Raw genomic sequence first — 27365 nt, forward strand, 5'->3', positions numbered from 1 at the left:
GATCAGCCTCAAGCTGTGGAGTGAGCAAAGAAGAAAAAGTGCAATTTCAAGTCTTGAAATCTGCCTGTCAGCTTGTACCTGGAAAGTTGTCTGTGTATTTCTCATGCGCCTTCCAGACATCCCTGCTTCCAGCTGAGAACCCCGATCCTGCGTCAAGGCTGGACCCCAGCACTCGGTGAGTCAAATGTGAAGATCTACATCTGAATCCCCAGACCTGACAAAGCGGGCATGTGGCAGCACGTTTGTAACCCTAGTGTTCCTATGGTCATATGGGAGGCAGGGACAAGAGAATTCATGTGAGCTCCTGACGTATGGCAGGGCAAGCAGGAGGCCTGCTCCACCACGGTGGAGAGGAGCACTGATGCCTGAAGCTGTCCGCTGACCTGCGCACACACACACTTTTTCAAATCTCTACCACACCCGCTCTTGTCCTCACAGAACACAAACTGGTTCATCTTAGGAAATGAGGACAGAGGACAAGAGGAAGCACAAGATCAAAATCGAATCCTGATCAATATGACCAACAGGGTGAGAGGTAAGAAAGGGTTAAACAGGCATCTCTCCTTCACAGGTTTTGGTTTGTTTATTTTGTCTGTCTGTTTTAAAGTAAGATCTTGGTTGCAGGCAGGCTGGCTTCTCCTGCCTCAGCCTCCCCGGTGCTATGATTCCCAGGTGGACAACAGCTGACTTTCTCCTGTTCGGCTTGGTTGTAGCAGAGTATCACTTGCCAGTGTTGGTTTCTGACACACAGGCCCTTTTCTAGAATTATTTGTCTTCTCTAAAGCACTGAGAGTTCTCTGTGCCCCTCAACCCCACACTGGCAAGAGCAACAGAACAAAGCAGGGGGTTAAACACAGCACAGGTTTCCAGACTCTCCCCACTGTGGAGTTAGGAAGGGAGGAAGGACGCTAGAGAGTGTCTGGCCGTGTCCATAAACGGACTCGGGGCTAACGATGTATGAGCGGCGACTTAATCTTACCAGCTTTGCAATTCGGCAAAGGCTTGCTTCATTTTCTTAATGGACGCATCCATCTCTTCTTTAACAACAACTCGATACCGTGCAAGAGAAACAGTGCAGCGCTGGAGGTCTTTCACCGACTTCTCAATATTAGAACCTTGGAGGCAAAGAAAGATTATTTTTAAAAAGAAACATGTAAATTAAAAGATGAATCTGAATGTTTTAGGTCAAATGTCATATAAACTAAGACCAAATGATGACCCATTCCAACAAAAAAACTTCTATTTTTCAAAATTTCATGTTTATTTTTTGAAGTACCCTAAACAAAATGAAGTAACAGAACTGGATTTATCCTCCCGTCTTAAACAAGGAATGCCCAACACAGATGAAATATATAAAAACAATGGCTCTTAGCAATAGACAGCAGATAGTGCTTTCCCTGTAAAGCAGACGAGTGAAGAGAACCTCTGACTGCCCCACTCACCGTCGGGACAGTGTCTCAGCTGCAATAAAGAGAGAAGAGATCCCAGGCCTGACAGTCGCCTTGAGGTGAAAAAACGAGGCCAAAGCTAGAATTCCCGAGACTGGGGCTGGAGAGACGGCTCAGTGGTTAAGAGCACTGACTGCTCTTCCAGAGGTCGAGTTCAATTCCCAGCAACCATCTGTAATGGGATCTGATGCCCTCTTCTGGTCTGTCTGAAGACAGCTACAGTGTGCTTATATATAATAAATAAACAAATCTTTAAAAAAAGAAAAGCAATTCCCAAGACTGAGCACACAAAGAAGGACAGCCGTGGGTAGACAGAGCCCCAGAAGCTCAGCATTAGCGAGTGCAGACTTGAGGACATCACCGAGTCAGCAGAGGAGTGGACAACTCCAGGCTCCACCCAGGCCAGGGACAGTTCACACACTCATATAAACAGAAGGACTTCACAATGCACACAGGCTGCCTGGGAGGAGTCAGTATGAAAGGACAACAAAAGCTGAGGGTCTGGGCTCAGGGGTTAAGAGCACTGGCTGCTCTTCCAGAGAACCTGGGTTTGATTCCCAGCACACACTTTGTAGTTTATAACTGGATCCAATGCTGTTGCTTGGCTTCCATGAGCACTGAGCACATACATGACAGACACATTTGCAAGCACGTGGGTTGATGCTAAGGTGATACATGATTGGACAGTGGAGAGGTAGGCAGAGAAAAAGTAGGAAAACGGAAGAGGAACAGAGACTGGGAGAACAAGATGGACCTGGAGAAAGCAGATGTAGATCCAGGTGGACTTAATTAGCTATAGGTAGATATGAATACTTTAAGGGTTTCTGTAGGTCATTTTATCTCATACAGAAGGGCAGTTTGTATCTTTGTCCATTGGATGTAATCTTATTGTACAGAGGGTTTATGGATTGAGAATGTAATATATAAACCTTCATGAAAAGCACTTGGGCTAAGGAGTGACATTTGTGCTGGAGCGGTGATCCCACCTGGGACGGAGGCAGCAGGGCAGGCGCAGTGAACCGCCTGGGAAGGGGACTGTGCAGACCGAGTGACACAAAGTAGAGCGGCATCCTCGGAGTGAGACCGAGGGGGCCAATAAAGAGATAAGCCAGATTTTTTCTAATATTTACTGCAACACAGGCAAAGCACTCATATACATAAAATAAATAAAAATTAAGGTGGGGCTATTGGGTTAGTGGTAGAGTGCCTGGCATGCCCTGGCATTAATCCTAGGACTATAACAAAGTATTTTGGGGAGAGATATCAAACAGCTACCATCAGACAAATACAGACATGTTAAGCAGAAATATAGAAGACATTTCAAAATTCTTCAACTGAATTTTCGGAAATAAAAATAACAACAGAGTAAACTGTTAAGGAAAAAAGAGCAGTGTGGGTCTCAATAGGCCCTCTGCATACACGGAATGGCTGTGTGGCTTGGTCGTTACTGGGACTCCCACACGACACCTCTGACTCTTGCCTGCCCTTGGTACTCTTCGGCTACTGTTGCCTCATCCAGCCTTAACATGAGGGAAGATGCCCAGTCTCACTGCAATTCGATGGCCATGTTCAGCTGATGTCCTGAAGAGAACTGAGGAGTAGACTGGGGGGAGGAGAGCTGGAGAAGGCACTGTGGGGGGAGGGGACACTGCAGTGGATGTAATACATGAAGAGGGAAAAAAGAGCAGCGAATCTTAAGACAGCAACTTTAGAAACCATTTCAAGTGAAATGAAACACAGACAAGAAAGAGAACTATCTGAATAGATACCATATGTTCAAAGCCCCACAAATGACAGGGTCTAATCAAGTAATTCGCCCACCATGCAGACTTGAAGCTAGAAGGCTCTCGAATGACACGCCATCGAAGAGAAAGAGGAAGTCGATTCACCTACACAATATATTGTAAGTTTCTAGGAGCTCTGCTAAGCTTTCTACCTAACAATACCAATGTCACAGAAACAGGTGATTAGTTAGAATCACCACTGCAGAGGCTTACAGTTGTACAAAGACACACATTTTGTTTTTGTGCTTTTTTGTTTGTTTCTCTGTCTCTCAAACCTCTAGTTTTTGAGATCAGGTCTCACTCTGTAACTGTGGCTGGACTTGGAACTCATACATACACACACCAGGCTGGCTGTGAGCCTGCACCGATCCTCCTGCTTCTGCATCCCAAGGGCTGGATTGGATCAATATTTAGTGTGTGCATTGAATGTGCATGAATATGGGCATGCACACCATGGCAGAGGTTAGAGGTCAAAGGGTAACGGAATCAGCCGAGCACTTTTACGTCTTGAGTCCTCTTTTTGGCTCTGTTTTTATTTTTGAAACAGGGCCTCACATATTTCTGGCTGACCTTGAACTCAGTATGTAGCTGCTTCTTCCTTTCCTTCTTTCCTTCCTTGCTTCCCGCCACACCCAGCTTAGGACAAACATCCTTATTTTCTTCCTTCTTCTAGCTGCAAGCATGGGAATCACACCTAGTGCCCTGTACGAAGTCTTTCTCAAGTGTCACACTGAGTTAAACCCTAGCTCGGTCTGCATTTTTGAGACATGACCTCACTGCATACACCCTAGGCTGCTCTCAACCTTGTGATCCTGTCTGAGCATCCTGAAGGGCCGAGGTGATAGGTATGCACTACCACACCCAGCCCACACTTCCACTTTTGTGTGTCTGCCCATGTGTGAGTGCACCAGCATATGCCAGAGGCCAACCATAGGAGCTACCCTACTTATTTATTCATATATATATTTATTTAAGACTTACTTGTTTTTGGACTGGAGAGATGGTTCAGTGGTTAAAAGTACTGACTGCTCTTCCAAAGGACCTAAGTTCACTCCCCAGCAACCACATCTCACAACTAACTGTTCCTCACAACTATCACTCCAGTTCCAGGGGACCTGGCACCTTCACACAGACATTCATGCAGGCCAAAAAAAAAAAAAAAAACAAAAAAAACAAAAAAAACTTTTTTGTTTTATGTATGAGTATTTTGCCTGCATGTATGTGTGTGTACCATGTGTGTGTACCATGTGTGTGCCAGTGTCATCAGGTCAAAAGAAGGCATCAATCTGATCCAGTGCAACAAGTTATGTGAATGTCTGTGATTTATGTGGGAGTTGGGAACCAAACCCTGGTACTCTGCAACAAGTCTTCACTGTTACTCATCTCCCCAGTTCTCTGCCTGTTTCTGAGACAGTGGGAACCCTTGGCCATGCCAACAGGCAAAGCAGGCTGGCCTATCAGCCGGAGGCCCTTCTGTCCCCACAGAACAGAGCTCTTCATACACATGGCCACATCTAGCTTAGCCATGTGGCTCCTGGGCTCCTAACTCAGGTCCTCGAGACTGCTGACCATCTCTCTGATCCCTACACTTTCAATTTCACCAACTGTTCAGTGACTACTGGGACACTGCCCAGGCCAACCATAAACTCCCCGGCTTAAGGGACCCTCCTGCTTCAACCTCTGGAGCAGCTGGAACCAAAGTCTGCGCCAATGGATCTGTTTAATTCTTTAATATAAACTTATCTCAATACAATTTGACTTCCTTTGGAACCTAACAGTTTTTAAGCCCAGTGCAAACCTTATTTTTGCTTCACTAGATAATTCTCAGACCAGCCGTTTGGCAGCACGTTGAACAGGAAATGCTGACTAGAATGTCAGAGGGCAAAGGCCCTTGTCCCCAAACCTGACAGCCTGAGCTTGATCCACAGATGCCACAGTGGAGAAACAGAACTGACTTTTTCTTAGATGTCCACACACAGGTATATAGCAGGTAGGCACAGAGACAGACATGTACACACATACACATGCACACTCTTAGATTAAAAAATGAATGCAGCTCATGGAATAGATGATTTAAAAAATAGCTACAATTTATGACAGTCCTCTACATTTCTATTCACTGCTCACTCGAGTAGACCACCACACTTAGATATATGAAGTACTGAGTGGTCTCTGTTTAGTAACTAGTTGCTTATTTAAATAGTTCTTATAACATATAAGAAAAAAAAGTTGTTCAGTGTGGGAATCCACACCTTTGATCCCAGTTCTCAGGAGGCAGAGGCATGTGGATTTCTGTGAATTTGAGACCAGCCTAGTGTACACACAGAATTCCAGGCCAGCCAGGCTACACAGTGAGACCCTACCTCAAAACAACACACACACAGACACACAGACACAGAAACACAGACACAGACACAATACTAGTTGGTACTAAGTATTTCTTGCTGTTGAGATGACATCGACCACCTTAGCCCAAGCCCTGGAAAGCGTGGTCTTCTTTCCTCAGGCTCCTGAGTTAGGATTACAGGCATGCTCTAACACTGCAACTTTCTGCCACAATGACTACAATAGCCGGATATTTGAAAGTTAAGAGCCATTACCACTCAATAACAAGCATTTCAGGGGACATGCTGTTGTGAAAACCTCAGTCTGCCTTCTGACTTCAGTAAGGTCAGGAAGCTGCAGAGAGCAGACTGAAGGACGCAGCATCAACAGCTGCAGTAAAGCTCAGGAACAGCAGTGCTAGCCAGGTCATCCTACAGTAGCACTGGCTGCTGCTCACAAAAGGCCCTGCTGCTGAGGCAAGACTGCCCAGCATCTGATCTCTCGGACGCGCTGCAGCAGTGGGGACTGCAGCACGCGACAGAAATGATTACCCAGGGCATCTGCAACTTCAGCTTTAGGAGTGGTGGTCAATCTATTCTCTCTGCACAGAAACAGTTGTTTTTTCTCTCTCCCAAGTGGGACTTGGACTTACCTAGCTTTTTATTGGTGGAAGAGAGTGGAACATTCTCCATTCCCAGATTTGAGACCTGTGTTCCTGTGGCAGCTCTGGAGAGAGATTTGGCAGCATTCCGGGATTGCTGGACATTCGAGATAGAGTGCGCAGTCAAAGATTTGGGCTCAAAATCAGAGACACCATTCTCCAGCACAGATCCTGTCCAAGAGAGAACAGTGGTTACAGCACAGTGTGGGCAAACGGTCTGAGCCACCTTCAGTACAGAAAGAAAGCATAGAAACATGTTAGACAAAACCACGCCTATTAAAAAGGATATCAGCTTCCATAAGCTGCAATGAGGAAAAAGATTTTATAACGTCTCAGAGGGGGAAAGAGAATTAAAAGCTCCGTGGAGTAGACAGGGCAAAACTGGAAAGTGAGACAAATGCTGTGCACGGTGACGCGGGAGCCAGTGATTATCTTTGCGTTGATCGTCTGCAGTCAGGTACATCGTTTTTTTGAGTGTGTGTATTATATATATATATATATATATATATATATATATATATATATATATAAAACAGTACTAAATTCCAACACTAGCATTATATTTACAAAATTAGGAATACTAAAGCAGAGGGAACAAGATTAATAAATAAGTAATTTTTAAAATTTTAAATAAGTGTTTCTGAGAGTGACACCATCATCTGTCCATCACTGACTTGGTAGTATTCTATCATAGTTTGAAAGTCACCCTCTTATTTCTAATACTAAGGTACCCTCTGTCACTCAATGTCAGCAGTGTTGGCACTGTGTATTCAGACAACATTGAGACAAATGAGCAAGAGTTATATTTAAGTTCTTTGGTAAGTTATTCAACATGAACTCTCCTGTGCAGTAGGTAACACAAACTATAAAGTAAAAGACAAGTTACACTTGATGTAACGAGAAGTGTCTCAGGCAGGACCCCAGTATGTTTTGAGTGAATTAACTTCCCCAAATATGTCCACAGACTCACCGGTCTGGTCCAGCGTGTCTGCTGTGGCAAACTCGGAGTCCTCCAGTTCTCTGGCATCTAGTGAAAGCGTCTCCAGACCTTCACTGAGTGAGTCCACAGACTCGGAGTCGTTGATGGCACCGTTAACATGGTAACCATTGATGCTGCCTTTCTCTGAAGATGCAGGCTGCTCCTCTTGAATAGGTGCAGACTTGCTGGAGTCTAGTGCACTGCTACTTGCTTCTGATGCAGGTTTTGGCTTGCTTTTCTTCTTTTTGTTCTAAGGTTATCAAAGATTTGAAAAAAGAAAAAAGAAAAAAGAAAAAAGCAGACCCTCCAATACAACCCAGAGGTAACCAATGCCAGCTACCAAAACAAGTCAGTGTGACCAATTTTTCACACACTCTTCTAGAAACTGAAGATAATTTTGTTTACATCTAACTACTGTCAAAAATAACACTTTCTGTGTAAAATTGTATTCTGAATGAACTCAAGATCAACATGAAATATTTTTCATCGCAAAACCTATCTTAAAATAAAAAGTTTTAAAACATGAAAAAATTGTAACTATATTTTAAAGTGAAATATAAACAGAATGCTAAATAACCACAATAACCCAAAGGAAAGAATGTAATCTATAAATAACTGAATGAGACGTAACCTCAGTTCAACAATCGACAAACAATGAAACCTGTGCTGCAGTGTGGCTTTCCATCGAGCAGACTGGCAAAGGTCAAGGGGTTGAAATATGTAAGGCCGCTGGCGCCACACGACAGGCAGCTTGGACTGCTCTGGAAACCACCAGGCACTTCCATAAACACCAGCATGAGTGAGAATCTAGTAACGCTTTTCAAAGTTACAAATGCACATATCTTTCAACAGCAAGTCTAATGCTAGCAATTTATCCTGGCCAGGAATGACAAATGTATACAAGATTATTCAGCGCAGCCCCGTTATATTAATATTAATAAAGACTAGAAGCCATGCAAATATAGACCAGTAGGGGACTTATACATTCCAGGATCTGTTATATACAATGTGCAAATAAGAGAATATATATTCCTAATTATTTAATGTGAATGAAGTATCTTAGAGGCTACATAAGAAATTCCTAAGAGCCCGGGTTGTAGGTCAGTGGTGGAGCACTTGCCTAGCATACACAAGGCTGTACATTTAATCTCCAATGCCGAAACAAGCAAGCAAGCAAAGAAAAGAATGAATTAGTAAATAAAAAACCCAGCAGACACTTCTCTCTAAAGCTGGGGGATAAAACTCATCTGTCCTCCTGCCAGGCCTCAGATGGCCCTGTCCAGCAGGATGACTCCTGAACTTGGCATTCAACTTTCTCCTCTTCCTCCTGTTTCCTCCCATGTAACCTGGCCAAGGCTTCACACTATCAGCCACATATGGAATTCCTGCCCACAATCACTTCTTACTCAACGGACAGCGGAGACAGGTAACTGTTACCGCACTGCAGAGCCCCAAACAAAACCCAGTTTCCTTCTCCAGATTTTAAGAAATGTGCATACGATCTCACATACATATTTTTCAACCATGTACATATCATGTGTTGTTAATAATTTATATTCTGGGGTCAATAAATTATGACACTGGTGTTTTCTTGACTATTTAAAGCTATATTTGCCGGGTGCAAGAAAGTTAAATATGAAAAGCAACAGAAATAGAAAGCCTCATGAGAGCCTGGATAGTGTTACATGCCTCTGGGAAAAAGTTCTAAGGTTAATCAGCCAAGCCTGTGCCAAGACAAACAACTACACAGAGAAACCAAGAGACGGGCTAATGATAATAATAGTATTAATAAGAAAGCCAAGCCTCCTTGGTCAAGAAGTCGTTTCAGGGCTGGCAAGACCTCTCATGGTTAAAACCCATGCCACACAAGCTTGACAACCTGAATCCATGTGGAAGGGGAGAGCCAACTCCCTAAAGCTGCCATCTGCACCGTGGCAGGTACACCCCACAATAACACTCGTATACAACACAACAGTGAAATTTAAAAGAAAGCATTTCAGAAGCCAACACTAACCTAATGTAGGAAGGACACTCCTAACTGAGTTGGTAATTAAAAACCCATACTTGAGCATTTCTTAAAGGAACTACTTCTGGGTAGAGCTGTAGAAAGAATCCTGAACCCAGCTGATACCTTGTGAAGGAAGCATTTGGATTTAAATGAATATAGGTGGGGGATTAAGTACTAATACTTAGGCATTGTAACAAGAGCCCATATATGTTAATATTATTTTATTTTTGTTGTCTTTTCACAGGATTGTGTTATGTAGCCCACAACAGCCTTGAACTCCTGACCCTCCTATGCCCCTCTTCCACGCTAAGATCACAGGTATGGAGCACCACATCTGTATCTTTCTGCTTTATAGAGGAGCAAGCTCAAGTTAGCAATACCCACAGCCCACAAGACCAAAGTAGGACAGAAGACCAGCTCTGACCGACTGGAAGCCCACGTGCCTTCCACTCTTTAACACGGAGCAGCTGTCTCTGCAGCTGGAGGAGCGAAAGCTGGAATAGAAAGATGGGCAGCAAAGGTGCCAGTCGGACCTGGAGCCCAGAAAGCACATTCAGGTGAAAAGGAGGACAAATCCACAAAGCTGTCCTCTGACCACTGTGAGCTCACGCACATGCCAGCAATCAATCAATAAAGAGACAGGTACGTTTTAAGAAGAAAATGCTTCTTAAAAGGGGATAACATTTAGAATGTAAAATTTTTAAAAATTTAAGAAAAGAAGGAAATGTTGCCGTTTGGCTTTGAGTGAGAACTCACTAGTAGTGGGGACTATCTATACCAAGGCTACCTGGCTGCAAATATAAACCGTTCTAGCTAATGTAGGAAACAGATCCTGTTGAAAACCAGTTGCCCTTCGACATGCTCACTTGTGTCTCCTCTGTCTACAGCACCGCAGCAACTGCACCAGCAGACTTAGCTGTCTCTGCTGTGAAATCGCAGTGTCGAAATTGGCATTTGTGAGATGGAAAACAGAAGACATGTGTAAACACTTCTCCCAAATATCATAGGATGTGCAGGCAAGAGGCATGTCACCCAACCATGCCAGCAACGGGGCAGATTTGGCTGGCGAGGCAGGCCATGAACCTAATGCCTGTCCTCATGTCTGTCTGTGCACCATGCACACACCTAATGTCTGTGGAGATCAAAGAGGTCCAGATCTCGTGGAACTGGATTTGCAGCTGGCAAGCTGCCATGTGGTGCTGAGGACTGCACCCAGGTCCTCTGGAAGAGCAGTATGCTAATCTTACCTGTTAAGCCGTCTAGCCTAACATCTAATTTTAAAAATAAAAACAACATAAATATCACGTTCTTACATGTAATTCATTTTTACCTTTTTTTTGCCGGTTACTATCCATTCTTTGAGAACTTCACTGGCACTACCTGAAAAAGAAATCAAATGGAGATTTCCTCCTCTGCCGCACAAGGTCAAGAAGGAGTCAGTGCATTGCATCATTGCTACACGCTGGACTGAGCAGTCGGTGCTGTGCTGGCCTGAGGCCTCCAGGGCACTCAAGAATCTATCTGTACAGTCTTGGTCTGAGTATAAAGATGACTAGTCTCTACCCAAGTACACCGCCTTGACTGTGGTGTTTGGGAAATGCTGTGCCCTACACTAGACCCAACCCTAAAATTATAAAGAAAACATGACTACAGGAAAAGTTCATCCTAGACTTGCAAATTCAGGAGGAAAATGCACTAGAAGCCCTGACCTCATACCGCACTGTTCAAAGGCAGAACAGCTTCAAGTAAGTTTTTTTCAAACAAGTTCTATGGAAACAATTTTAAGAAACACTTATTAACTACAAGTCTAGGGAGTTGGACAAGGCTGTCATTTTTCCTATCTAACATAGAAAACCTAAGGAAACCAAACTCGCACATTTGAGTTCCCTGCCAGAACCAAACTAAATCATAGTGGAGTTTGGAAATAAATGCTGGGTCTTGAACTGGTCGTGTGTTCCCGGGCCGCTGATGGACTGATTCCTTTGCAACAGTCTCTTAAATTACTTTATCCAATTCCATTCAAATCCCACAGCCCATCAGATGCACAGTTTCTTTGTTTGGGGACGGGGAGAACATGTCTAATAGGAACTGAGTTTTCTTAGCTTGTCTCTTCCAGTTTTTCTAAACTTTTTCATTCTTGGGAATGAAAAGGTGTCCTATGTTAATGGAAGATCACAGTATACGGCGCTGTCATGAGACTGCGCTGCAGCTCAGTCTCAACGTCTAAACTTGAGATGACCTTACCTTCCATGAACGCTTGGACTGTTTTGTCCACACAGTTATCAAAGTGCTGCAAAACCAGGATGATCTCATTGTTGCTCTTATTGGGAACTATGGCACGCACCGCATTTATCTGCAAAAGATGACACCAGCAGGTCAGCAGGCAGCAGAAGTACGTCAGGACGCATGGCGGTGTCAGTGTGATCACTGTGTGGCGTCAGGAAGAACACACGTGACCAGTACGCAGAGAATAGTGAATAGAAAATAGTGACACCACATGAAAGCCTCATTTTGAAATTTAAAAACACAACATGGAGAGAAATAAAAGGGAGCAACTGAGAGATGGTCAGTGGATAAAAGCATTTACGGCCGTGTGGGAACCTGAGGGCAGTCTCCAGATCACATGGAGAGAACTGACTCTCCAAGTTGTCTTCTGACCTCCACAGCAGCTGCCTGGTACACATCTGTTCTCTCTCTGTGTCTCTCTGTCTCTCACACACACACACACACACACAGAAATAATAATAATTTTTTATATTTTTAAAGTTAGAAAGTGCTGCATATGGCAGCACAATCTGTTAATCACAGCACGGGAGGCAGGGGCAGGCAGATCTCTGTGAATTTGAGGCCAGGCCATTTTCAGAACAGCCAGGGCTACAAAAAAAAAAAAAAAAAAAAAAAAAAAAAAAAAAAGGGAAAGAAGAGAAGAACGTTACTTCAGTACTAGTGGCTCATCACTATCGTCACTACACTGTAGGGAAAGCAGAAATTTAATGACCCATTGACCCTAACAGCTCAGTTTTAAAATGTGTGTGGTACGAATGTCAAGCGTGTACATGACTACGTACATGTGTGTAGGTATACGCACCCATGCGCACTGCAGAGACTGTTCTACTCTGTAAGTCTCCGCCTTATTTCCATGAGACAGGGTCATTACTGAACCTACCGTGAGGCTGACAGCCAAGAGGCTCCAGTGATCTCCTGTCTGCCTGTCACGCCGCTGGGGTCATAGGTTTATCAGGTCTGTCTGTCTGCGGATGTGAGTCCTCTGCACACACTGCCCTTCCCTACTGAGGTAACTTACAGAGCAGCTGAGGTGATGACCCAGCTTAACACAACTCAAACGGAGCCCAGTGAAGACCTGCTAAACCACACTTCTCTCTCCAGGAATCTCTACTCAGAATTTGATTTCATTTCAATATATTTGCATTTTCGCGATGTGTATCTCCATAGGCAATATATATTTTATATTATATAAATATTATTCATCATGCATGCTTGTTTTCAGTTTTGTCAGAGCATTTCTTCATATTGATTTGTACATGTTATTCATATAGTTAACATGTATCTGTTATTCACATAGCTAACATACACTGTACATATTACTCACATAGCTGACACACACTGTACATGTTACATAGTTCACACACACTGTACATGTTACTCACATAGATAACATGCACTGTACATGTAACTCACATAGTTCACATACCCTGTACATGTAACTCACATAGCTAACATACACTGTACATGTAACTCACATAGTTCACATACCCTGTACATGTAACTCACATAGCTAACATACACTGTACATGTAACTCACATAGTTCACATACCCTGTACATGTAACTCACATAGCTAACATACACTGTACATGTAACTCACATAGTTAACACATACTGTACATGTTACTAACAAAGCTGACACACACTGTACTTGTTACTCACATAGCTAACACACACTGCACATGGCACTCCTATTGTATACTACACAACTTCACTCACTGCTCGTAGATAATTAGACATTTTTGTTTGCTAGTCTTCTGTTTGGTTTTTGCAGTGCTAGAGGTAAAGCCCAGGGTCTCAGTCATGCAAAGCAAGCACTCACTCTGGACTGCCGATCCTAGACCACTGCTTCATGTCTGTCTGTTAATGAGTCCTTATTCCTAGAACAATGTAAAAATCAGGTCTTCTGTGTAACTATCAGAATTCTGAATAGCACAAAGCCTATCATCATTTACTGATCAATTTACTGACCAATTACTGATAATTTCAAACTGCTCTATGACATGGGTACACCCGACTTGCTTGTTTTTGTTTGGGTGTCACTATGTGCTGAGTGCTGTGACTAAAGGCATGTGCCACCATGCCTGGCAGATATGCAGTTTTGCTAGACATTATGTCTTGAAATGAAAAACTAGATATAGTTTATAGGTGTTGGAAAGATGGCTTGGTGGTTAAGAGCGCTGGTCGATCTGAGAGGACCCAGCACCCACATGGTGTCTAACATCCGCCTGTAACTCTAGGTCAAGGGATCCGGCCTCTGCAGACACTGCAGGACCATGCTGCACAGACAGCACGCACGCAAAGCGCCCACTCACATCAAACAAACAAAAGCACATGGTTTATAGAATATTCACATGGTGTGGAGGCCAGAGGATAATCTCGGGTGTCCATCACTGTTCTGAGACAGGCTCTGACTGCCCTGGGCTGGGCTGGCAAACTCCAGGGGTCACTTCTGGGCACCACCAGTGCTGGGATCACAAGCATGTAGCGTATCGCTACATCCAGCTTTCTGTTTCTATGATGTTCTCTTCTGACTTGACTGTGTCAGGCACATACATGTCACATGTGCCCATACAGGCAAAACATTCATATACATAAAACAAATAGTTAAAGAACTGAGCCCTCTCTGCAGCCCCAATATTTTATTATTATGTATCTGTTTTACAGCTTGCAATTTCAGTGAGTGCTTTTTTTTTTTTTTTTTTTTTTGGATAAACTCTTGTGTGTCCTAATCATTTGTTGTTTTCATAGATTTTCCTGTGTAGATAATTGTATTTCCTTCCTTTTCAATTTTATTTGTCTTACAGTGCAATGTATAACTAATTATTTCTTAAGGAAGTGCTACAAGTAGTTTTGGTAGAAAATAATAGAACAAATGATCCAGGAGCTACATGAGCTGACTGTCACTAGTAAGTCACGGTTCCTACGACCTTTCAGTGGCCCCAGCTCACACACAGACATCTTCAATTCAAATACAACAAACACTGTTACAGAAGTTTAGACATGGGTCATCTCTTAACATTTATACCCTAGTCCATTATCATGTATAATTCATATCTGCCAATTAAAAGAAAACATTAAAAGTTTGGTCTCTGAGTAGGTGTGGTAGCACAGGTCTTTAGTTCCAGCACTCAGGCAGACACAGTCTGAACTTCCATAAGTTGAGGGCCAGCCTGGTCTACACAGTAAGTTCCAGGACAGCCAGGGCTACATAGAGAGACGCTGTCTCCAATAAAAAAGAAGAGACAAAGAAGAGAAGAGATGCATTCTCAGTCATAGGAATATTAGTAATGGCATTAATACTGGATGTCTTTAAAGAATTTAGAACAGCCATATATGGAGATGCTCAAAGAAAAGCATTCTGCACATTCTGATAAACTGTTCCCTCAGAGACACTGATTTATAGTGGTATTCTATTTTGTTCCTAGGATTCCATTTTCTTCTTTCTTCTCCCCCCTCACACCACCTCCTTCTTACAAATCAGGCCTCACAATGTGGCCCTGGTTGGCTTAGAACTTGCTATGTAGGCCACATTGCTGGTTTCAGAGCTCCACCTGCCTCTACCTCCAAGTACAGAAAGAAAGGCACATGCCTCTGTGCCCAGCAGATTTCATTTTCAGAATGCAATTGTGATAGTCACTGCTTATATTAATATATTTTCCTATATTGTTCAAATATCCATGAAAATTAGTCTTACCTTCTCCTTCATGTTCTCAAAGGTTCCTCCCTGGGCCAGTACAGTATTGGACTGCAAATCAAAAATGAATCCTGATGAATCTGAAATATAAAAGAAAAATATATTCAGCCTGATATAATCTATGTGCTCTATTCATCCAAGACTAACTACTTTTCCCTCATATAATTACTAACGATGGGCTGGAGAGACGGCTCAGTGGTTAAGAGCACTGTTTGCTCTCCCAGAGGTCCTGAGTTCAATTCCCACAGCCACGTGGTGGCTCACAACCATCTGTAATGGGATCTGATGCCCTCTTCTGGTGTGTCTGAAGACAGCAACAGTGTACTCATAAAATAAACAAATCTTAAAATAAAATTAAAAAAAACAGGTTTATATGTTTATATATAATTACTAACGACTTAGAAACTACTTGGAAATTTACACTACATAGATAGCTCATATAGTGATAAAACAAATTTTAAAAAAATGTTTGTTTTTATCAGGCTGGTGACGCACACCTTTAATCCCAGCACTTAGAAAGCAGAAGCAGGTGAGTTGAGGTCAGCCTGTTCTACATGATGAGTTCCAAGATAGCCAGAGCTATACAGTGAGACCTTGTCTCTAAAAAAATAAAAATAAATAAATATTAAAAAAGGTATTTTTATGTGTATGTTTGCTTGCATGTATGTATGTCAGAAGGACAGAAGGCATTGGAGGCCCTAGAATTGGAGTCCTAGGTGGTTGTCAGCTGCTATGTAAGTCCTAGAACCAAACGTAGGTTCTGTGCAAGAACAACAAGTGCTCTCAACTATTTATATTTTAAAGTATGTTTTGAGGAAAGTAGCAATATGCTAAGCATGTTAAGAGTATGCTACAATCCTTCATCTCTTTCTTAGCTATCCTACCTTAATTTGTAAGCCCCCTAAAATGCAAGTAACTGCCTGTGATGTTGTGGAGTGTGGGGGCATCACTAATTCACAACAAATAGAAGTAATTTGTCTCCTAGACTACCATGTATGTACTCTTAAGACTCTGAATTTCATGAATGCATTCACTGACTGATGTTCCCTGACTGGAGGTGTGATGAAGCAATATATCCAAGCTTGTATTACCAACACTATATCCAAGTTTGTATTACCAACACTATATCCAAGTTTGTATTACCAACACTATATCCAAGTTTGTATTACCAACACTTTACCAACACTATATCCAAGTTTGTATTACCAACACTATATCCAAGTTTCTATTACCAACACTATATCCAAGTTTCTATTACCAACACTATATCCAAGTTTCTATTACCAACACTATATCCAAGTTTGTATTACCAACACTATATCCAAGCTTGTATTACCAACACTATATCCAAGTTTGTATTACCAACACTATATCCAAGTTTCTATTACCAACACTATATCCAAGCTTGTGTTCAGCAAATAAAACTTAATCAGCAAGGCTAACAAAATCAAACCTCTAACAAGTTATTCAAGTTTTTTACTAAATTGTAAGTATATAATCAATAAATTACCTCAGCACACGTGTGTGCATTTGTGTGTGAGCTGCCAGCTACTGACTTACACCCGGGTAACAAGAGCTCTGGCACTGAGTCACACCCATAGCTGCACCTCTGCTTCAACACTGAATGCTTCAATTCTGTGAGAGGCAATCCATTCCCATGTGCACGGTTACCTTTTGAGGACGCTTATGCCAAAATGTAGGCTGTGCCTCAACAGTCTAGACTAAGGCCTAAGATCCCTTCCAGATGGTTTCAGTATGACTGATTCCTGAAACCCATGTGGGAGTAGTTTGAGAATTAAAATCTCAGCAAAGCAAGTGATAGGGGAAATTCTGACAAAGGGAGTATAAAAAACATTAAAATGCAATAGTATATTCCAAATTCTTTTGCTATTATTGCAAATGTATGTATTTCAGTTAAAGTTTCATTTAGAGTTTAAATTCTACCTTCATTCTAAATACCTCCTGGTTGCTAAGGAAGATCAAGTTCTGAAGATCTGAGTACGAGCGTCAAAGAGACATGACTAGAGCCCATGTCATTTTTAAGAGAATTCATTTTTACCATTACCAATAAACAGTGAATCCATTTAGATAAAACCTCTGTTAATGTAAAAAAATTCTTGGACACTTACACAAACTCAGCGTGTGTAAGCCTCGGTCTTCCAGATGACTACACAGCACGGTTAGTTCTCAATTACGCTTACCAGAGAAAGGGACGCACTGTACAAAGACGAAGACCCCATTTGACCAAAACACCATCACCTAGATACCTCCTCAGACTTATGGCCGATCAGCCAAATGATGTGATCTGAAGGCTGTAGTGCCAGCAGGGGACACACAATCGTGTGCTCATTTTGGAGATGCAAGCCACAATCTCTAGGACAGGGGACACACTTAGAGCAAAATATCAATGTATAGCCTATTTTAGACACAGATTCTTTCTAGCCTGTTAACTGTTCTCCTAACAACACACCAGCAAACAAAAAACTACAGAGGAATCAAATGGCAGGTCTGCAGTCAGATCCCACATTATTGAGTTTATCCAGCATGCTGATTAACAAAAATCAAGTATATAAAGTAAACCGGGGACGGTGGTGCCTGTTTATAATCACAGAACTAGACGGGTAAGTGAAGGGAGGGGGAGGGAGCAGAAAGGAAAGCCGCAATGGACAACACTGAGATAGTTTAAATACAGGGGCTGTTTTTGAAGGTCCTGGTGCACCACCACATCTTGGCTCATAAATGCAGTACTCATCCATACCCCCAAGGCCTAAAGAGTTAGGGGACCAGGAAGATAGCTCAATGCTCGTGGAAGCCAGAAAAGTATGTTGGATCCCTGCACTAGGGTTATGGGTGGGTGGTTATGAGCTGCTGTAAGGAACAGTTAGATCACCAAAAACGTTCGAGTAGAATGACTCAGACTGGGAGAGCTGTGTGATGTTCCCTTGTAGTCCGCAGTTCTGCTTCACTAGCAACGGTGCTGTCCTCCTGCAGCTGAGAACCACAGTAGCCAAAGTGAACGCACCACTTGGGAATCAGTGATTTCATCTAACAGGAGGGGCCTTTGGATGTATGCGTGTGAGTACTGTGTGCGCAGCATCCATGGGGCCAGAGAGCTTGTCAGCCCCTGGGCCTGCAGTTACAGGTGGTTGTGCCTGCGTGTGGGTGCCGAGAACCAAACCTGCTCCTCTATGAGAGCAGCCAGTGGAGGCTTAAAATTTTATTTCCTTTCTATTTCAGATTATAATATATTACTTCCTCCTCCCTTTACCCCTCCCAGGCTCTCTAATCTATCCCTCCTTGCTCTCTTTCAAACTGGTGGCTTCTTTTTCAGTGTTTTTGCTTTAGGAAGGTTTCCAGAGCATACTGCAGTGGTATTATTCAGAGCGAGCTAGAAATCATACCAAGTGGCATTTTATCATCTAAATTTCCCATCTCTGATTTGCTCCCTTTCCAAGCATGATTCTCTATTATTTAAACATTTGAAGGTTTGTGGTTTTGTTTGGTGTGCATGCACACGCATGTGCTCAAGCAAACACACACACACACACACACACTCGAGACTAAAGACAACCTCAGGTTTGTTCCTCCTTAGATCCTGTCCAGGTGGTTTTTAAAACAAGGCCTCTCCATAGCCCGGGGCTTGCCAGTTAGGCTAGGCTGACCGGCCAGCAAGCTTCCAGGCACGTGACACAAGCCCAGCTTTGGTTTGGACATTAAGCCAGGATCTCATCCTGTGCAGAAAGAACATTATGTATGGAGTGTGCTATCTCCTCAACCCCGTATTTCCTTTATTTTCTACGCGTCCTTTGTTTCTTACTATGATAGTCCTTTCTCTCGTTATTAAGTACTGTTAGTAGAATAGAAGATTATCACTCTGATACTAAAATCGGTGGCTTGAGAATACTGTAGGCGTAAGTTAACAGTTTCGTGACCGTGGCTTTCTTTCTGTTTTTTGAGACGAGCTCCCTCCACACAGCTCTGGCCTGCCTCTGCCTCACATGGGACTAAAGCCGAGCACTGCACACTCGGTGCCGCAGCTTCTGCCCATGTACATCTGCAGCAGAACCTGAGCTGCAGGTTCCAGTAGTTCATGTGAACAAACAGCTCCATTTATAATTTTGTAACAGTTCTCCAAGCTGGTATCAAAGTAGCAGGTCTAAGGCTCACTGATAACGAAAGAGCTAAGATATCACCTTATTTGACATGTATTTATTTCTGGCAACTTGCTGACCTACCTTTATGACCTACCATGTAGGTCACCTCTCTGCTTTGCCCTTCATCTGCACATAGCTGTCCCCTCCCTCCATCCCCTCCCATTCCTTTTTCCCCTTCCCTCCCTCTTTTCCTTCCTTCTTTCCTACCTTTCATCCCTCTCTCCTTACCTCCCTTCCCTCCCTTTTCCTTCCCTTCCTTCCTATCTATCCTGTAATCCAGTGCTAGGGGTGGAGATGGTTTGAGAAGCTGTCGCTGTGGTCTGTGCAGCTCACAACCACTTCTACTTTACACCTGTTCAGACACTCCTTTCAGTTTACATTTTAAACACGTTTTATGTTTGTTTGCTTATTTGTGTGTGCGTGTATCCGTATAGGGACATGTATGACATGGTTTTGTGTATGTGTATCTGTGACGTGGCTTCCGTGTGGAGCTCAGAGGACAACCTGGAGGAGTCCACTTTCTCCTCCTACCATGTGAGGTAGATCATCAGGCTTGGCGGTGAGACCTTTGCCTGAAGATTTGTTGTGTGGACTCCTGAGTTCACTTTTTAATAATTCTCTATGTGGCCTTGTCTGTCCTGGCACTGGCTCTATAGACCAGGCTGGCCTCAAACTCACTGAGCTCCCTGCCTCCTGAGTGCAGGGATTAAAGAGTGCACCACTGTGCCTGGCTTACTTTTTAATTTTCAAAAGACAGTTGAATAAAAGAAAGGTGACTAGTGATAGTCTGATGACCACTATCTGGGCTTCCAGACTCCTTACCACTAATTTAACTGCCTTTACCTGCATTTAATTGGGTCTCATCGTTTCTTGCCTTTCTTTGGCCATAGTAAATGTAAATCATATTGTTCCTCATCTCATTTTCTGTCCGTGTAAGGAATATCAGTGAGTTATATAACAAGAACCTAAGAAAGCTGACATGCCACGCTGGAGTAACGGGACTCTGCAGAGCAGAGGGTCAGGTGAACGCCAGCAGGGACGCTGGACGGCATGGGACACCGACTCCCTGGCCACTGCACCGGACTCAGCATGTTCCTTTGGACAGGGACAGTACTATAACTCATTTTCTCATTTCTCATCAGTGAAAACTTGAGCAAGCCCCCAGTACTGGGAGTGCCGCTCAGTGACAGCTTTCACAGGCGGAAGCCTCGGTTTGAGTACGAGGGACTCTCAGATTATAATCCCATTTTTCACCTCACTTTGTCAAAGGAAATACTTTGTCACCATTTATATGGTGGGAAATAGTGTAAATCTAAATAAAAGATACAAATTTAGTATCTCCCGGAGAATCTCTAGACATCCTCCACCTGAGGCGACTCTTCTGTGCACTTAAGTTTGCTCTAAGCAGTCTAGAGTGGAGGGTGGGATTCCTGTGAGGAGCAATCTGTTAAAAGTCCCCTTCAACACTTCACAGAGCCTCTGTGTGTTCATGTTGCCTTTGGACTTCTTGGAGCAGAGTCCAGCTGGTGGCAGTTTTAGTAGTCTATACCAGAAGTGGTGTGCTGGGAGTGTGTTGCATGTATTATCATCATCATCATCATCATCATCATCATCGTTATTATTTATTTTTGTTGTTGTTGTTAAGTATTTTGAGACAGGGTCTCACTTTGTAACCCTGGTCGGGCTGCGTGAGATTTACTGTAGGGACCAAACTGTCCTGGAACTCACAGATCACCTGGCTCTGACTCCTGAGAGCTGGGGCTGTAGATGGGGCCAACTGAATTGTTTGGCAGTTCTGTTTAATCTTCAATGGAGCCACCATTGGTTTACAGCAGTCATGCACCAGTTCCTAAAACAACTTTGCCTGTTTTCTTTCCTCTCTTCTCCCCCTCCCCTTTTCTCCTTTTTCTCTTCTCCCTCTTTTTCTTCTCTCCCTCTCTTCCTGCCTCAGCCTTCCAGGTGCTGAGGTGATAAGCCAGACACCATTTCCTGAACCTCTGTCTGGTTTTTGAAGCCCACAGAACAAAATTTTATATGTGGGGTTGGCAGGTGGGGAGGTGGTGCACACTTTTAATCCCAGCACTCGGGAGGCAGATTGCTGAGTTCGAGGCCAGCCTGGTCCAGAGTGAGTTCCAGGAAGTAATTCAAGTGACACTGTTTTCTGAATGGTCTTAAGTGTGTGCTATTTGAAATGACTAAGAATTTCAAGCTGATTCCCAATAGTCTGAAGCGAGTAATGATAAGGAAGCTCAGGCAGGCATGGGTGCTTTTACCAAAGAGGGTGGGGTCGAAGTCAGAGGGCTCTTCATCTTGTTTGAATCTTAAGAATAATTTAACACAACTTCTTTCTTTAAAAATGTATCTCTGAAGACTTCTGACCGGTCAGCAAACAGAGAAAAAGGGCTGTTGAGTGCTTGGCAGTAAAGGGGATGTTTTTATCACTTCCTCCAAAGCCCAAGGCATATATCTTGGAGGAAGGACGGAAGTAGTGTGACCTCATGACAGCTGTGATAACTTCCACAAAATGTACCCACGATTGAGCCTTGCTGTGGTGGAAGAGGGAGGGGCTCATGGGACCCACATCCCTCCCTGAGACGTGCAGTTAATAGTTGATGTGGGAGGAAGATGTTTTCTTTAGTGGTGTAGTCACAGCCCTCCATGCTCCTGTGACCAACTCTAATGAAATGTATTGGTCGGTTACAAAAGGGGTAGTGCCTCAGGGTTAAGAGCAGGGGTGGTTCTTGATCATCAGGTGGGTGGGAGCTCAGTAAAGGGCTTACAGCACAAACATGGGGACGTGAATCCATCTTGAGTTCGGGTATGCACTGTAAAGCTCAGCACTTGAGAGGTAGAGGCAGGGGGACCACTCCTTAAACAAGAAGCATGCTCTTACCACAGCTAAATAGAAAACAAATTCCGTTAGATTTTGTGTGTGGGTGCAGATGCCTGTGTGTTCACACGGTTGTGGACCCAGAGTTCAGGCTTGGGTGTCATTCTGGAGCCAATGCCTTGGTTTCTGAGATGGTCTTTCATTGGCCTGGAGCTCACTGAGTAGCTCTGGGATCTGCATGTCTCAGCGTCCCCTAAGCTGGGGTTACAAACAACACTTGTGGCTTTTTGAAAATGAGTTCTGGGATTGGAGAGATGGCTCAATGGTTACAGGACTGGCTGCATTTTCAGAGGACCCAGGTTCAGTTGCTTTTTTGGTAATCTAAATATTCCTTACATCTTATTTTCTTTATGAAAATCTGTTATATGACAAAAGGATAGCTTTCAAAGCTGAGTACCTTTACCATATTTCTTTGCTTCCCTCTGTGTAACCTCTCCTCATACTTCCTGCCTGAGTCTTCCATTTTGCCAGGGTGGCAAAGCTAGAAGGAAAGCTAAAGAAGGAAATGAGCCTGGAAGCCCTCACTCTTGCACCATTTCCTTCCCCCAGTGTCTTAGTCAGGGTTTCTATTCCTGCCTGCACAAACATCATGACCAAGAAGCAAGTTGGGGAGGAAAGGGTTTATTCAGCTTTCACTTCCATATCGCTGGTCATCACCAGAGGAAGTCAGGACTGGAACCCAAGCAGGTCAGGAAGCAGGAGCTGATGCAGAGGCCATGGAGGGATGTCACTTACTGGCTTGCTTCCCTGGTGTGCTCAGCCTGCTTTCTTATAGAACCCAGGTCTACCAGCCCAGGGATGGCTCCACCCACAATGGGCTGGGCCCTCCCCCTTGATCACTAGTTGATAAAATGTCTTCCAGCTGGATCTCATGGAGGCATTTCCCCAACTGAGGCTCCTTTCTCTGTGATAACTCCAGCTTGTGTCAAGTTGACACAAAACCAGCCAGTACACCCAGGAACAGGAAACATCAGGCAGGAAGCATCTCCCATCACACATCTCCCTCCCTAAAGTATACTCCACTAAGCAACACACATCCCCAGAGTTATTCTTTTAACAATTTACGTACATATGTGATCTTACCTTTCTGGCTTTGTTTCCTAGACATTGCCGTTTTCTCACGATCAAATTTAAAAAAAGAAAAAAAGAAAGAAAAGAAAAAAGAAAAACAAAAAGAGAGAAAAAAAAACAACCAGAAGAAATTATCTTTGTCCAAGTTCTGGGAATCCTGCTAATTTAAAAGTGGCAGTAGAAGTCTATAGTTGAAGTAATGAATACAGAATCCTGTTGTTTAAAGTTCTGTTCACTAGCTGTCGGTTTCCTTCCCTTCTCTGGTATCAACTTCTTGTCAGGATGTATCATTGCAGTCAGTCATGCCTTTCTCCAGGGAGATTCTGGAAGGAAAATACAAACACACTTACTATTACAGTAACGAGCATGATTCATGGGATCTGAAATTCTACCAAACGAGTTTCAGTTAATAAAAAGCACCATTTTCTGAAGCAAGCCTAATCTAAGAGTCTGATGGTGTTAGTTGAGAAGTATGCTTCTTCTCTTGGCCCCTTCTCTCTGGGACTCAGATCTCTGGCACTTTAGCTTACCCGCATGGCACGGTGCTCTAGTACAGAGCAAGTCCTTCACTAGAGCGTCTTTCTGCAGCAGATGGAGATTATTACAGGAAGCCACAAGTGACCAAAATGCAAAGAACTGCTCACCAGTGGCGCCCAGCCCAAGCTGAGGACCACTCACCTGGGGCCCAGGCCGATGTATCTGAACAGCCCCTATGCTTGAGGCTTGGGGAACACTGAGAAAGTGGGGGGAGGATTGCAAGAGACAGAGGACCAGAAGACTGTCTAGATATGACACTCAACTATAAATACAGCTGTCCAAACAAGACCTGACAATGACAACAGCAGCTGGCAGGCCATGGATGAGGGGCTCCCTCAGGCCTCATCCTTAGACGAGGAAACACAACCAGTAACTGCTGAGGGAGGGTTAGTCTCCCCAGGGACCGGCCCCTAAATGGCTACCCAATACCAAGGCTCGGCCCTGAAATATACACAGGAAAGCAACACCCAATGGACTCAGCAGACAGCATGTATGTATCTATTGCATACCTACATGTAAGAATAATAATTAAGAAAAAAGAGGCCATGACTTTGAGACAGGAAGGCAGAACATGGAAGAGGTGAGACAGAGGAAAGAAATGATATGATTATATTTTAATGTATTTTAAAAGTACATTTTCATTTTTATTTTGAAATATATTTATGCTAGGTAGTGTGGTGCATGCACATCTTTAATCCTAGTACTCAAGAGACAGGGGCAGATGGATCTCTGAGTTCAAGACCAGCCTGGTCTACAGATTGAATTCCAGGACAGACAGGGCTACTGAGAAACCCTGTCTCCAGAGGGGGTGGGGAGAGACTGGTTTTTATTTCTTCTAATTCATAAGAAATAACTCTATAAAAAAAAAATACAATCAAGGGACTGAAGAGGTGGCTCAGCGGTTGAGAGCACTGGCTGCTCCTCTACAGGATGAGGTTCAATTCCAGCAACCACGTGTCAGCTTACGACTGTCTGTAAGGCTAGTTCCAGGGACTATACATATACACACAGGCAAAATACCCATACATAAAATAAGATAAAAATACAGTTGATAGTCTGGTGTCTGTCAAGAATGCTCAAAATACACTATACAACAGGACATGCCTATCACAAGAGAAAGCCTTGGAAGTAACTCCTGTGAACTCCATTCATTTATTTATTCTTTCATTCGTTCATTCATTCTTTCACTATTTACGGGTGTCTGATTAGCTACATGTATGTCCATGCACCATGCACAAGCGGTACCCTGAGTCAGACCTCTTAGGTCTAGAGTTACAGATTGTGAGGCTTCTTTTGGGTGCTGGGAACTGAACTTTATTCCTCTGGAACATTAGTCAGTGCTCTTAACTGAGCCACTTTTTATATAAGTCTTTTATTGTACTTGTACAACTGAGCCCAAATTGTACTTGTGACCAGGATCTTGTTTCTGGAGCTAGGTAACTGAGGTCTCATTCATCAGCCTGCTGCACAGTTCCCTTCTTAGAAACATAGATGCCATCCAAACACTCTCTGATATCTTGTTTTTAACTCTTGTGGCTTGATGAATCAGTCGCTGAATTTGAAACAAGCTCAGTATCATTTCCTTCGAGGATTAATTCATCCTTCTGGGCTTGAGAGACAGAACAAGCAACACCTGTCCTCATCTGAACCCTGTAGATCTATTTTTCACACAAGAAATTTCAGATTTCAACCAAAGACTCCTTCTCCTGAATAACGACGTTGAGAGGGAAGTGAGCATCCACAGACCTCATCTTGTAACAGAAGCCCAGCGTAACACCCTTGACCATGTTCTGATCATGACTGCACAGTACCCTACCATTTGTCAATCCGAACCTCTTCTTTGTCTTTCCAAGGAGATTCGGCTCTACAAAGATGTGATTGAAGTCCCCCGTAGAGTTCCCCTAGGGCCCTTCACAGTGACTGTGCGCCCCTCGGAGGGATGTTCAGTCTGATTGCTGAGAATGGTCTTCATTTCCACAGTAGATGGGGCAAAGAGAGAACGTCCTTCATCATCACGTTCATCTATCAACTGCTTTACTGTATCCTATAAAACAAACACATGCAAACCACCCATGCCCGTGGCAGAACCCTGGACTATGTATCCTTTAAAAAAGATTTGCATCCTTCTTATACAAATGACAATATCATGCTGGGGTCAGAGGCCTGTGAGTCTTCTCTCAGCCTAGTGTCTGTGATAAATGGTATCCTTGGTAACAAGCAAGAACTTGGCCTAAAGTTACTGTCATAGTCGACACAAATAACAGACAAGGAGATTAAACAAAAATTAAAGGGGAAATCTGGAAGTAAAACTAGGAAACCTTGAAGTATGCCACAGATTCAAAATAAAGATATCACAGAGGGTTAATATTAATACCCAAACATCTCTGGCTGACCCCCAGCCTGCACATAGGTGCAGAAAGGTCATGAGAAGGTCTCATGAAAAATAAGTTAAACTATACTCTGAAAGAGTCTCAGTTTCGAAAATACTCCCAACACACACACACACACACACACACACACACACACACACACACACACACAACCCTGCAGGCAGGGGGTGGAAACATAATCCTTAACCAAGCATTAATTGGCCACTAAGCTAGCAGACACTCACATACTGGTGTCCTTCTAGTAAGCCAAACTTAAAACTTTTTAAATTTAAGAACAGTAACAAGCCAAGTGTGGTGGCTCATGCTTTTAATCCTTTCAGACAGATCTCTGTGAACTTGGGGCTAGCCTGGCCCACCCAGCAAGTTCCAGAACATCCAGGACTGTGAAGAGAGATGCTGGCATTGAGGATACAGCTCACTGTACACTGCTTGCTTGCCAAATATGCTCTAGGTCCCATACCAGAGGGGGGCGGGAACAGCAAACAAATGGTAAAAATATAACTCAAAGTTCCTACAAAGTACTGTGTGCAATTAAAAAAAAAAGTGCCAGGCTTAGTGGTGCACACCCTCAACCCCGCACCCGGCGGTGAGAGCAGGAGGATATGAGTTTGAGGCCAGCCTGGTCTACACAGTGAGTTCCAGGACAGCTGGGGCTATGTACAGAGACCTTGGCACAAAAAGCTAATTTTAAAATTAAAATCTGGGAGTTGGAGAGATGGCTCAGCAGTTAAGAACACTGGCTGCTCTTCCAGAGGTCCTGAGTTCAATTCCCAGCAACCACATGGTGGCTCACAACCACCAAATGGGATCTGATGCCCTTTTCTGGTGTGTGAGGACAGCTACAGTGTACTCACATACATTAGGCAAACAGACAGACAGACAAGGTTGTACCTCATACTGCAGCTGGATTTGGTAAAGTGCTTTGAAGGCAAGAAGTGGTCACAGAGAACAACAGAGATCTAGCACCATGAGAAGCCAGGAGAGGCCATTGGTGAAAGTACAGAGGTTCAGTCCATGGCAGGACTGTTGAGTCATCAAGGCGGGAAGCATGGCAGGGTCCAGGCAAGCATACATCTTGTTCTGCAGGGAAACAGAAGACTGTCTTCCAGACAGCTAGGAGGAGGGTCTCAAACCCC

The 27365-nt window shown here is 43.5% G+C and overlaps 1 protein-coding gene across 1 annotated transcript in view; it reads right to left on the minus strand.

Moving 5' to 3' along the window:
• SPATS2 (spermatogenesis associated serine rich 2) overlaps positions 1 to 27365 on the minus strand; it is a 65965-nt gene that overhangs the window by 19698 nt on the left and 18902 nt on the right. The window contains exons 2-8 of the mRNA XM_080939111.1: positions 23315 to 23625; positions 15188 to 15267; positions 11450 to 11558; positions 10536 to 10585; positions 7189 to 7447; positions 6210 to 6389; positions 980 to 1115 (exon numbers count right to left, since the gene is read on the minus strand). Of these exons, the coding sequence (XP_080795237.1) occupies positions 980 to 1115; positions 6210 to 6389; positions 7189 to 7447; positions 10536 to 10585; positions 11450 to 11558; positions 15188 to 15267; positions 23315 to 23339 (839 nt within the window). The 5' untranslated portion in view covers positions 23340 to 23625. The remainder of the gene's footprint in view (positions 1 to 979; positions 1116 to 6209; positions 6390 to 7188; positions 7448 to 10535; positions 10586 to 11449; positions 11559 to 15187; positions 15268 to 23314; positions 23626 to 27365) is intronic.

This window comes from Micromys minutus, assembly GCF_963924665.1.
Source record: "Micromys minutus genome assembly, chromosome: 27".
NCBI classification, from domain to species: domain Eukaryota; kingdom Metazoa; phylum Chordata; class Mammalia; order Rodentia; family Muridae; genus Micromys; species Micromys minutus.